Source organism: Ambystoma mexicanum, chromosome 11, assembly GCF_040938575.1.
Source record: "Ambystoma mexicanum isolate Mex_15411 chromosome 11, UKY_AmexF1_1, whole genome shotgun sequence".
NCBI lineage: Eukaryota > Metazoa > Chordata > Amphibia > Caudata > Ambystomatidae > Ambystoma > Ambystoma mexicanum.
The window spans coordinates 176396272-176410255 of NC_090934.1; the positions used below are offsets into that span (position 1 = coordinate 176396272).

General features: G+C 43.7%; 1 protein-coding gene across 2 annotated transcripts in view; it reads left to right on the forward strand.

The window, feature by feature from the left end:
• KDM1A (lysine demethylase 1A) overlaps positions 1-13984 on the forward strand; it is a 1518024-nt gene that overhangs the window by 209100 nt on the left and 1294940 nt on the right. For both annotated transcript variants that reach the window (XM_069622738.1, XM_069622739.1), the window contains exons 5-6: positions 1595-1687; positions 8045-8151. In XM_069622738.1, the coding sequence (XP_069478839.1) occupies positions 1595-1687; positions 8045-8151 (200 nt within the window). The remainder of the gene's footprint in view (positions 1-1594; positions 1688-8044; positions 8152-13984) is intronic.

Sequence of the window (13984 nt, forward strand, 5' to 3'; positions counted from 1 at the left end):
CTCGTGTGCTCATCTTTCCCCAAGTATTTGGAAAGTCTTTTCTCAGTGTGATGGTAATAAGCTTGCTTGCGGCTATTTGTCTTCTCTGCGAAAGTATGGTTTCTCCAACAGCAGTTTGCTCGCCATAATATTCGAGGCTGCTTTGGGATTTTTCAATGAGGTATACAGAGAATATCAAACGTACACAGGGAATGTCAAACTGGGAGCTCACTGGGAGTGCCAATTGGGACTTTTTCCAGGAATGTTGAAGTGGGAGCTTTTGAGGAAGTTAAAGCCTTCTGGGTAGGTCCTGGCCTATTGAGAATGTAATACTGGGAGCTTGCTTGAAATGTCATTTGACAAGGCACTGATATGTCGGGTTATTAAATCATATCACCTACAACAAGGTATATTATGAATTGACATAGCATGACACATTACATGATTACATGGCCTAGCATAACATGCTGTGACCACTCATGTCATAGGCAAACTGGGCACATGTGTGGTGGTTGGAAGCGTTGTGTTTGGGGTCAATTATATGGCCTGCCTGAATTGGAATTGCTGGTTGTAGAGCCAGCACAATGTGCATATTTACTCTGGTTTTACCAGTGGCACAGTGAAAGGATTTGCACAAATATTAGAGCTGTTGCAATTGCCACATTTGCTCTCGTTTTAGTTTCAGTGCTAAGGCAAGACGATCTACATTTGATAATTAATTGGGTTGGGGCTACAATTAGCAATGATGGCCCACATTTGCTCATTGCACCATCTTAGCGATAGCTTGAAGCCTGTAATTGTGCTAGTGTTTTCAGTAGTGCAAAGTCTCACATTGTGCCAGTTTGAAATTCATCCAAATGCTATGCCATTGGCACAAAAGAATTACAAATCTGGACACTGCTCCAGACGGATCACTGCTCTGGTGTCACAAGTAATGTGTGTGCCATTATCAAGATCAGAGGGAAGTACTGACAGTCCCTTTAGCTCACCCACGTTAGCCTGCAAGCCATTAGCAGACACTGCCTTGGGGCAGTGTCAGTACTGCAGAGTCCAGTGTTTGTTGCAGCCTCACTGGAGGCCATAGGCCACCATGAGGAGTATTGGCCACTCATCTTTCCAGTACAGATAACGGAAGATGATACCTTTGGGAGAGGGCAGTGACTAGTTACGTGAATATAATGGAAACCATTGTGGGGTGCCTAATGTAAACTGGAAATTATTTGCAATGTGTATATCGAGTAGATAACCAATGATATGCTAAGTGGATATAGAGGAAATCTGCCTTGATTTGATCACTAAACATAATGCAAACCGGCCCCTCTGCTGAGAGGGCATGAGGTAATTTGACACATTGAAAACTGATAATGATATGATAGGTGTGCTTGCTGCAAACCTGCTGTAATATTCTAAAGAGCTTTACTTAATGTGAACTTAGTTAATTATGTGCTTGCTAGGTTCAGAGGTATATGTATACAATTACTTTTTATTCATCCACATATGTAGCACTTTCTAGTGGTATTGCCACTTTGATTAAACGTTGTTTAAATTCTTTGTTCCAAAAGCAATGATGTTTTTGAATAATTTAACTGGTGCCGTTTATACCTATTGTTTTTAGGTGATACTGTATTAGTTCACAGAATACACAGTTACCTAGAGAGACACGGGTTAATCAACTTTGGAATTTATAAAAGAGTCAAACCATTACCAAGTAAGTACCCTGTGCAAAAAGTCAGTACTATATTTCAATGTACATGTTTGTAAATTAAATCTGTTTTAACACCTGAACACCCCTTATACAATTCAGCCCCTCTACATTTCTCAAACCCTACCCCAAACTTGCTTGGGTTGTCCTATTTGCAGTGTTGAAGGCTTCCAGGATGCAACTTCTGCAGTTTTTAGAATTTCTAATTGCTTGTTTTGTCAGTCTTTCTTATGCGCTGTCCTCAATGGTATTAACATCTGCCTCAAAATACCCTCTTACTGAAAATCTTTTTGTCCGTTCCTTCCCGTCTTTTCAGTTGAGGAACTTTATGCAATTCAAATTGTTGCAGTACCTCTGCCGATGTGATCCCCCATGTTCACAATAGTTTTGTACATCTTGGGGCCTCGTCCTCCGCCCAGATCCCCAGGAGAACCAGTTTTGGGTTGGGTTCTAATGGCTATCCAATCACTGCTGAGCTCTGCTGAAAACTCGATTCCAGTATCCTCCGATTAGCAGACATGTCTATCATTAGAGAATGTGCCTACCTACCTTCTACATCTCGGGACAGCTACATGTACATTTTATATGCAAAAATGTTTGCATCTTCGCTTTTGCAATTTATAATCTCATTTATTGTAAATGATTTGTTACCAATGAGCCTCTACTCTGTGTGCCTTTAATATCTCCCTTGAAAGGTCTGTGCTGCCCCTTCCTGCCAACAAACTGTTTTTGTCCTTTGTGGTTCAGAGCATATCCTAGGGCATGCGGATGGTGCTTTTTTTTCTCTTCATTTTTATTTGGTCTAAGCTACAGTTGCTCTTGTAAAACGAGGATCCTTCCATTTTATGTTGTCTGAGCTGTCTCTGAGATTACAGACCTTAACCCTTACTAAGTAACTTTTACAGTGCACTTAATTTTGTCATTCCCTTGTTTTATTACCAAGAATTGCTGCAACATCTCATTCAAGACCCCTGATTTTACACGCTCCCCAGCGCATCATAGATCGCCTTTTGTAAATGTTTAAAGGTTTCATTGGACTCAAACTGCCACCTGTGTTACTACTTACTTTTATTTAAACTCCTTCATTTTGTCAGAAGTCATTTAGACATTTGAATTTATTAGAGCATTTTGATACCAACTGGGGTGTCTCGCTGCCATTTCCGCTTGCCTTTCTGACTGTAATCCAGAAGCATCCTGCAAGGTAACTGCTTGAAAAGCAGTCTCTGTTGATCCCTGCTGCAAAGTCCCTTCCAAGGTCATGTTTTCAGTCACCACGACAAGGAGTCCACTGACCAGGATTTTGGCTGCAGATCCTGAGGTCTTCCTGCTGCAAAATCTTCTTCAATGCTGATGTACTGTGTTGGCTTGGGTATGTACTTACCTTAAGTCTCTGGTGATTCCTGTGTAGTTGTGGGGTGTTTTCTGTGATTGCAAGACCCCTCGTCCAGTTCATCCAGTCCCACTGCCGGAATCTTGCCAGGGTGTCTTCTGTGAAGCCTCTGGACCCTCAATTGTAAAAGTAAAATGTTTGCCCAGCCTTCCTGAGGAACTCTGACTTTTGCTACTTAAGAACCTATCCTGACACTGTCTGTTGGACACTACATCCTAGTTGACCCCCCCCCCCACCCCCCATCTGCCACTGAGAACACTCATGCTCCAAGAATAAGGGAACGTTTAAGGGATTAGACATTTTGCCTATAAAAGAGAATACACGTTTAAAAGTTACTTACTGATAAGAGTTGGTTGGTAACTGTAACTCTGAGCATGGACAGTTAAAAAAAAAAAGTTCTTACTTACCTTGAATGTGTGTTGCATTATTCTCAAAAGTATGTATTAGCTTTCTTTCCTTAGAAACCGTTTTGCCATTCTAACAGAAAGTAGAAGTAAGGGTATATTACTAAGCTGTGATTTGGTTGTGCCTCTTCGGAAAAAGTAATGCTGTTGGTTTCACTTTATTATTCCTGTTAGGATAATTGTATTAGTGTTCCCCAACTGGGTCTTGTTTCCCTGGTTTGCTGTTAGCCTGTCCAGAATAAGGCTGCATTAGGTTTTACCTACCTTGAATAATTTTGTCATTCACTAAAGTGTAACACTCTGTTTTGCTTTCCCTGTGCTGTTTTAGACCGACGCAAAAAGTGTCTTGGGTTTATACCTGCCCCAAGTTGCTGATGGCTCCTTGAAAAAGTATATGGGTTTTTCTTACCTTGAGTTAGCTGTGTGCCATCCAAAAACAAGTTACAAGAGTTACCGCTCATCTCAATCTGTGTTATACTGATCTCAAAAGAACCTGTAATTGAATATTACATCCTTAGGTTTTACTTACCTAGTATAACTGTGTGTTATCACAAAGTTAGTTGTACGTTTCTAGTGTACCTAGAATAAGTGTTCCACTATTTACAAAACGTATACTGTCCAGTTGACTGTGATTTGTTACTGAGCGTCACTGTAGAACTAGTAGGAACTACTACCCTTAAATTACTTAATTGTAATCTGAAAATAACCATAGATTTTTACTCCCCAAGAATAGGTGTGACCTATACTCGAAGTCTGAAATGGTTTTGACTTCCCTAGAACTATTGTTAGGTGTTCCAAATAAGGTTTATGCTTTGGTCTGTGAACCTTCAAGCATAGTGTTTTGTTTTGATGATTGTGATTACATATAATGTGTGATAGTACTTATTTATCCCTAGATTTATCTGGGCCTACTTGTATTTTATAGTACATGGTGTTTCTTTGGACCATTTGTATTACAATTTCATTTGTACTGCTTTTGCAGCCCTCTCTCCCTCCTAAGATAAGCCTGGCTGCTCTGTCTACGCTCCGATGAACTCTGGTGGTGAAGCCTTATATTATGAGTGGAGTCTTCTACTGCCTCAGTGAATGGTTTTACTAAACCCTTAGTTGGACATCAGAAAAACTGTCCTAACGGAGCTTTACACTTAGAGTGCTGCCACCATGCAAGCTCAGAGGAGCTTTTTAAAGGCTTCCCTGTGCTGGTAGGGCAGCGGTGCCCCATTCAAATGAGAAGCTCACCTTTCCCGTGCTGGAGCTCCTGGCGCCAGCATTAGAGCAGGGCGCTTCATTTGAATAGGGTGCCTCCACCACACCATCTTGAGGAAGCACTTGCAATGTGCCCCCGAGATGATGTGGCAGCGGCGAACTTTGTAACACAAAAGCTGTGTCTCCTCCCTCTTAACCAGCGCCCAAAGGCGCCACCCTCGCTGCCTCATCAGCAGAAGGGAGCTTTTTAAAGGCTCCTCGATGATTGCGTGGCGGAGGCTATGGCGTCCAAGTGCGTACACTGCTAAAAACAGGTTTGCTTTACCCTTGATGGGCCGTAATAGTACATTTTGGGTGAAGCAAAGATAAGTGTTATTAGATGAATTGACTGGCCTACATGCAATGTCGGACAGCTTATTCACGTAATACCGCTTCTTTTTGCTTTACACATGATGTACAGTTGCTGTCCAAGGGTAAAGCAAAAAGATGGAAATGCCCAAAGCAGCCCCCACCTCTCTATGTTGGGGCCCAGCAGAGTGGCTGGTTGCTGACATACATAAACACACTGACATGCACGTTCATGCGCGCGCGCGCGCGCGCCGTCACACCAGCACCTTCACACACCACAACACCAAAATACATACAATCCATACATACACATAAAAAATACACTTGCCTTGCCTGCGCCCACACAGCAATCGGGAGGACTGGATGCCCCTCCCCTGGGAACGTTGACACGCTGCCTTATAGGAGAGCATGCCTCTCCTATTGGGCAGCGTTATGCTGATGGCGTAATGAGAGCCGGCAAGGCAAGTCTTTTGACGCCCTGCCGGCTCACATTATTAGCCACTGTGTTTGTTACGGAGCCCAAAGGCTCTGCCAAAACAAAACTCAGCAAGGGATGCGCACCTGCTGAGAGCCATGTGGCACAGTCCCATGTGAAAATAAAACACACGGTTGGGGGGGGGGACTGTGTGGGGGCCATTGTGATCCCGCCCCCCAAACCATACTGGCTGGCCGCCACTTTGTGTAATCCTTATTTTTGCAGCAATTGTCTGTGTTGGGGATATTAAGCGCAATCTGCTGACCTGCTTTCAAAACAGTGAGCAAAATGAAACCTAGCTGCCCTAATTGATTTTTAGACAACCGCTTTGTGGTGAAGGCACGTGTCTGTAATAACTGCATTTTTGTGCCAGACCAAGTCAAAATATGCATATATTGCTATTAAGCATAATGAAAGCCAATCATAAGGCACAACTCTGCTATCATTATTGAGACCATAAGTGCATAAATGAGTTGTACATTCAAACCTTACTGTGCTGATGTGTGAAACCACCATTTCCACCTGGATTTTGGGTTGATTCGTGGTTTGCTGGGTCCCTGTAAGCTTTCCCAGGTTCGGGGCAAGAAATGTGGGTTTATTTATTTTCCCATTAATTTTTAAAAGCCCTGTGGGTCAAGAGTAGGCTCCCCACAGGGCAGTGTTGAACAGGGCCTAGCACGATCGCAAGTGTTCGCATAGAAGAGGGACTTGAATCTGCCTGGTCTATTATGGACCTAGTATGAGGTAGTCGTTCTATTTAGGTTTAGTGCGGATAGTGGATGTAAAATGTTGCAAGTACCTGGGCATCTAATAGCAGTGCCTGCAAATGTGTAGTACCTGCTAAAACTGCTAGCTTTGCCAATACTTGTTTTTAACGGGTCTTCAGTGAAAACCACCCATGGTGCTTATAAATCTAGTGGTTGAAGGCAGACCTGGTTCAGACATTTCTATTACACATGTAGAGGGTTTACAGCTCTGATTAAGTCAACTCCCGGAAGACTCCTTGCAGGCACATGGGGGCACGGTTTGATGGTAAAGCTTTATTAAAGTGAGATGAAAGAGTTTCATGAGGTGTTTTGGGCAGAGAGGGGCAGGAACTGGGCGGGAATGTGCATAGAGATTAGCATTGCCATGGGCAGTTAATATCCTAACCCCCCCTACAAGGTATGTGTCTCGTCGTATGCCATTTCTCCATTTTTGTAGTCTAATGCAATAGTTTCGGCTTAGCCCAAACTAAACATGAACTGCCTTTTGGGGATTGTATGGTTTCTTTTTTGGTGGAAAAGAGAAACGCTACAATTCCACTGATGTTTCCTCAATAATTTGGGAGCCCCAAATGCCCATGAATATTTTCAGGCCTAGATCCACAAATATTTACAGATGCTTTTTCAGAAGGTTGTCGTAATACTACGGATTTCTCCTTCAGATTAAGGGAAAGAGGTGGGTGAATGAAATTAAGGGTTCTGTTCCTTTTTCAAAGGCTATTTGAATTTTCGCTTAAAATGTGCATTTGTGTTGTACAAATGTTATTGAGAGTGTAAACATCGCATTAAGCTTTGTTCTTTTTTGCTGTTTGTGTTGGAGTAGGTTTCTCTATTGAAAATATTGCAAATATGCATATTTTCCTATTCAAGTCTTGGGGTTGTCAGCATTTCCCTATTCAACATGTTTTCTTTGTCCATTTTCTGTATAGAAATATGTTTGGGAGTCTTCACTTCTCCACTTAAATGTATTGGCCAGTTACAATGACTCCCGTGTTTTGACACAATGACCATTTATTTATTGAAATGCATTGGGGCAATTGTGCAGTTGGCATTCTTGACCTTCCCCATTCCTGATGAGTCTTGTGCGCTGAATTACCAAGTCACCGGTTTTCTTGCAACTATCAGTGCATCGCCATGATGCCTATAGTGGCGTCCGAGCGCCAAATGAACATGCATGTGGTAATTCAACGTTTTTGTATTGAAATCTGTTGGGGAATTAGCAGTGTTATTGATCCTTATCTTTGTCAGCCCTGACGGTCTCAGTGCACTATTTATACAAATGTACGTTTTTCTGAACATTGTTTTGGGGGAAATGTAGATAAATCGGCAGTTTTTTTATTTCAATTTTATTTTTTACTTTTCTAGTCTCCTCTTCCCCATATGTTTTGTGTCTGTGCCAATCTTTTCAGTACTCTTGCGGTTGCAACAATGTACATGTTTTGATGATTGTACCGATTTGACTACGCTATCACTTCACTATTAAAATGTGTTTACTAGCAATCCGAAACCCCCCAATCAAAATATACTGCCTCCTTAATTGACTATTCACAGATTGATAACCCTCATTAAAATGAATTGGTGCATTGTACTTTTCATTATGAAATAAATGTGTACAGATCAGTGGGATTTCGTCAATTTGCAGTGCAAATTAAAACGGACGATCCTAAAGTTAAGCACATTTGTAATAAAGAAAACGCCTATTCTTTGTGGTTATGTTGCAAAACAATGTTTTCCTTACTATTTCTTTATTTTTTCTATCTTTGTCATATTCATTAGCCAAAAAAACTGGAAAGGTAATCATTATAGGTTCCGGTGTTTCAGGCTTGGCGGCTGCTCGCCAGTTACAAAGTTTTGGAATGGACGTTACGCTTCTTGAGTCTAGGGTAAGAATCCGCTATGGAAATGTTGATAAATGTTCAAACGTGCATGCCTATTGTTTTTAACGTAGAGCAGTACACACTCCACTACTTTCATCAGAGTGGGCACTTCATACAATATGTTTGACACCAGGAATGAGGTTGCAACATTAACTAGAATTTGTGATTTTTTTTTTTTTATTTTTTTTTCAAAAAATGTTTTAAGCATCTCAAACTCTTGAGGAAATGTCCAGGTTTTCCCCTTAGTAATTTCGAGAGACCCCTCATATCACCATATACGTCTAAAATCTAAAGAGCTGAATCTCTGGACACAGTACGACATTTTAAGACCTTTTTCATTCAGTTGATACTCCAACCTTTGTCTTCTTTTGAGGTGCAATATATGTCCTGTATTTTAAGTACATGCAACCGTTGAAGGTCTTAAAGGAGGCAATAGTTCTAGTTCTCTTTTGGTTTCTGTCCATCAGTCATGGAGGAGAATCTCAGTGTTGCCCCATTTATGCCTCCAGGTTTACTAACGGAGGCGGTCTGTATTTCTCCATGGAACGTTTGTCCCACCTCCTTGTCCCCATTTCCCCCCCATCTACTTGGCATTTCTGCTTCCACTGTTGCTTGATCCGGACACCCTTTTTATGAGCACAGCAGTCATGTTAAAGGATGCCAATGCATATGTGCCAGGGCACTGACCTGACCATGCTCCCTCCCTTCCACAGACATCACCCGTGACGTTGGAAACGTCTTCCTTCTTGTTGATTTTCGATTTCCTTTTATTTCCGAATTCTTAGTAGTAGTAGTTTTGTATTTAGTATGTTCTTGTACTATTTCTCTCCTTATGCAAAGTCGGACATGCTCAATTTGTGCATGAAGTACTGTAGTCCCAAATACTGTGCTTCTGATTGTAAACTGGTTTCTGATGCTTGTGAATCTGCTTTTAATCACAAACTGTGAATATAGTTGATCTAGTGGTAATTGCGGAGTATTTCATCTTTCTTTCAAAGATTGAAAAAAGGGACGTCTACATGGGCAGGACTGTAATGCTATCCTAATGTGACATGCAGTGTACCCAAAATCCTTCATGAGTTAAGGTCCCATAGGATTATTTTTTCCCCACCTTTCTGCTTATTCGCTTAATTCAGAGATTGTCTATTGAGTTTATATTGCTTCTTGCATTCTAGTGTGTATACCCCCTGGAATCTTCGACTGTTTGACAGCCCTCTCGACGGCTGATCCTGTTAGTTGACTACACCTCCGGCCACTCGGCGGCTGTTGCTTCTTGGCCTTCGCCGCCCGGCCTTACAGTAGGGAAAGTGGCAGACACGTTTCTCCTGACTATTCTCTTGAATTCCTTTTCCTTGCCCCTGCCCCTTTTCCTCCTTTAGTCTGGCTGATTTTTCCCCATCCATTATGTAACAACCTCAGTTTAAATTTTGCCCGTCGTGTAACGGCAAACCCCCTGAAAGGACTCTCATAAAGAGTGTAATTGGTGCCTCCCTCGTGACCACGACTAACGGCGTTGCAAGGCCTGCAAGCTCTCTGCCGAAAGCCCTTAAGGACCGACACACCAAGTGGTTGGTGGCCTACGCCATACAGGCTGAGAGCCATTCTCCCGCTGGCGCGTCAGACGAGGAGTGAGCCCATAGGACTGATTTCCGTGGTTGTCCCCAGCCCCGATAAGCATATCACCGTCAGTGCAAGTGGAGTCTACACCCCAGCGACGAATACACAGACCATTCTCATAAAACCAAGCAAACAACCCCTCTGCTCCTTCAACGGATTTGTGGAAGAAGCCATCAACGCCCATGGGCCCATCGAAAGTTTTGGCGGTGCCTCCTGAACCTCATGGTTCAGGGCTCGCTGAACCCCCTCCCCGCCTTCGTGTCCAGAGCAAGGCCCTAAGGCTTCGACCTTACAGGATGCCTCCAATAAAACTTTGACACACGTTGGGGTGGTGTTAAAAGACACGCCGAAATGGGCCTTTATAGCTGAAACGCTTTTGTAGCTTCGGGTGAAGCTTTCCAAGACCCATTCTTATGGTTCATGCCTCAAAAAGGCTTCCCCTTTACCGGAGGGTTAGTCTCCAACCTCTCCTCCCCTGTCTCGGGCCCTACAGCAGGTCTCTGCTGCAGCTACAACTCCTTTCCCTCTCATTGATGAATCCTCTTCCTCTGTATTGACCAGGTAATCATTTGAAGCATGCATGGAGAAAATGTCTAAATGCATCCACTTTTCTGATTTTTATTTTTTAAAACTTTATTGACAATATAACAGAGCAACGAGCATTGTGTGAATCAGCATCTGACATGGAAAGTACATGAACAGGCAGCGTGATCAGGCAGGGTCTTAATAGAGGAGCTTCCAAGCATTACATTAAAAAAATAGGTACCCAATATACACGTGTACATAATTTTTTTTCTCTTTATTGAATATAGCTGAATAAATCAACTTTTTCAATATTCAAACAAAATTCATTTACGTATTAAGTACAACAAAAGTCAAGTAAAATTCAAATACATTATGATACAAAATGAAACGGAGAAAGAAGAAAACAAACGAGCATAAAATGTTTAAAAGGGTTGAAATCATTAGGAAGGGCCAGACTTGTGAGAGACTTGGCTAAAAAGAAAAATAATTCATATACAATATTAAAATTAGCATAAATTAGACTCATAATACCACTAAAACATTACATAAAATAAGTCATCATTATTTAGTGTACATATTAATTGTCACACTCACTCCTATCCTCAGTAGTCGAGGAGAATAAGTAGGATCGAAAGGGTGCCCAGATGTTCCTAGGTCAACTCGTTGTCGGCTGCATGACAGACCAGCGCTCCTCCACATCAGAGGACCAAGTGACAGCCTGAAGCCATTGGTTGAAGGTGGGAGACCTAGGGCGTAATCGGAGAAACAACACACAGCAGGTTGTGATCAACCTGTAAAGACCAGCCAGCCTACTGAGGTTGCGGCCAGTGCGGGGGAATTCATGGAAGAGACATCTATGGGGACGGTGTAATAGTACGATCAAGCATTTGAGATACAGCCGCACATACCTCCTCCCAGAATGAAGAGCGTTTTTGACCGGACCAGAGCTTGTGAATATAGTCAGCCTTGTCCGTTCTGCATCGTGGGCACACAGCAGGCAGATCCCTTGACATATGATGCAGTGTAATTGGGGTATAGTGGTATCTGTGGAGTATTTTAAACTGGATCAGTTTGAATGTAGAATTAAGGGAGACTTCCTGGGTGCAGCCACACATACATTCCCATTTTTGATCAGTTATTTCAATACCCAAATCACTACTCCACGCCCCCCCGAAGCCTATCCCATGAATGGCCTATCCTTCCCTGCAGAAGATCATACAGCCTGGTGACCCTTCCTTTTGTGGTGGTGCCTATCATGATTTTAGATAATGGCGAATCAGAGGAATTCATGCCACCTACCCTTGATCACGGCGCAGGCCCACGTATTGTAGCCAAAGGAAGAGACCCTCTCTCAGTGACTCTGGCAGGTCGTGCCATTTAGTGAAGGATCCCGTATAGTATCAAAGCCCTGCTCGGGCCAATGGCGAGCTATCGCGGCATCTACTCGAAGACTCGGGGAGACAGTTCCACAGAGGGAAATCACCATGAAATGGATGTGGGGTGTCTACCTGTTTCCAAAGTCTATGCCACACCGTTATCGTGACTCCAGTAGGATCAATGGGGTCTAGTTTGAGACTTAAAGAAGGGAGAACCACAGAGCGAACATCTAGATCAGCAGCTAGGTGCTCAAGTTTGACATAGAGGGGGGGGGGGGGAAATCTGCAAGATGCAAACCAAAACGCAGCGAAATGGGCCTGAGTAGTGATCCAATATCGCTCAAAATTAGGGGCAGCAAATCCACCCTGTGCAAAAGGGGTAGCCAACGTGTCAAATTTCAGGCGGACAGCACGAGAGTGCCTTAAGGCATTGACATTCCGGGTCAGTGACTTAAAGAATTCACCATCAGGCCATAGCGGGACGTTATGAAACCTGTATAGAAGATTTGGTAGTACTATCATTTTGAGAATAGCCACCCTCCCGGCAAGAGAGATGGGCAGTTTAGCCCAGTCTATCGTCTTTCGGGTGAGAGAGGCGAGGTAATTACCATAGTTGTGGTCCTATAGTGGGGTCCGGTGACATGTAACCACTACAGCAAAGTATTTCATCTCTGATTGAGACCAGGCGAACCCACAGAGATCTTGGGGAACCGTAGTGGTATCCATCAACGGTAATAGTGTTGATTTACTACAGTTTGCCAAAAAGAATCTCTTCTAATAATGGGGTCAGATTTTCAGCAGGAGAGCGGATGAAAAGCAAAGCGTTGTCCGCAAAGAGAAATGATCTCGGGATCCCGGGACAGTCTTATACCCCTGCAGGCATGCCACTGTCCGCTAAAGGTTCAATGGCTAACGCAAATATCAAGGGCGAGAAGGGGCAGCCCTGTCTGATGCCCCTGGCTATTTTAAGTTGGGGTGGAGCACCGGTCTTCAGTGCAGGTGACGGGGGACGAATATAGTAGTTTCACCCAGGACAGGAAGCAGGGACCAAAATTACTCTGCTGTAGGATCAACCACAGAAACCTCTTGGAGACAGAATCAACGCCTTTTGCATATCTATTGTGGCTGCTACGGCCTGCGCCTCTGGGTCTATTCGGGCCAGGATGCTAAATAAGCACTGTAGATTAAGCGCAGTGGAGCGCACCGGAATGAAACCCGACTGATCGGGGTGAACAATAAATAACATATAAAGTGCTCACCGGAGGGCCAGCACCTTGGCAAATATTTTGACGTCACAATTGATGGGAGAAAGGGGCCACTAGTAGCAGCACTGCATGGCCAGCTTGTCGGGTTTTCAGTAATACTGATAAAACCTCCTCACGGAGCGACAATGCATGCCTCCTCCCACACAGCCGGGAAACCAGACGCGCCTTATAAAATTTATAAAATTCAGTGGTAAGCCCATTGGCACTGCGGCGATCTCCCTGACGATAGTGAGTCTATTGCCATAGACCGTTCCTCTGCTGACAACGCACGGTCCAGGGCCACCCTGGTCTCCGAGGACAATACTGAGAGCCGAAGACTGTCGTGGGGGCAGTATCGATAATTAATATAGAGCGCTCCATAGGAGTGAAACTCGTCATTGATTTCTTGAGACGAGAGGGCCAGGGTGCCCTCCGCACTCTCAATCGCTGGAATATGGGCCCCCCCCCTCTCTTGGCGGATTAAACTAGATAATAGACAGCCATGGCGTTGCCCTTCACCATACCTTCTGGCCGTTTGGGGATTGTCCAAAAACTTGTTCGCGGTCGGCCTGGGCCCAGAAGGGAAACTAGCACTGTCCCCATCTTGCCGAGCGTGGTGACGTGAGGAGACGTAGCGTATTGGGTTTCTAGTCCGGCAAGTAAGAGTTTGCTCTCCCCAATGGGTTTCCGAATCACTCTAAGAATCCCTGCCTCTTTTGCCAGTACAACCCCATGGATGTAGACTTTAAAAGTCTCTCAGAGTGGCCTGAGTCTCTACTGACCCAGTATTGAGTGTAAAAATGTCATTGATACTGGACACCAGTTCAGATTTGAATACCGGGTCTAACAAGGCGTTAGACTTCAGTCTCCATGAACGTAACCCCCCCCCCCAAAATCATTACTCTCGCCCCACTTCAATGCAACAGTAACCGGGGAGTGATCTGAAAAGGTCCTGGGTAGGATGGTCATTTGCTTGATCGTTCTTATGAGTATATCAGAAACTAGCCATCTGTCAATGCGCAAGTCGTGTACTGATGAATAGAAGGAGAAAACTCGGGAGTCGGGATGTATTAATCT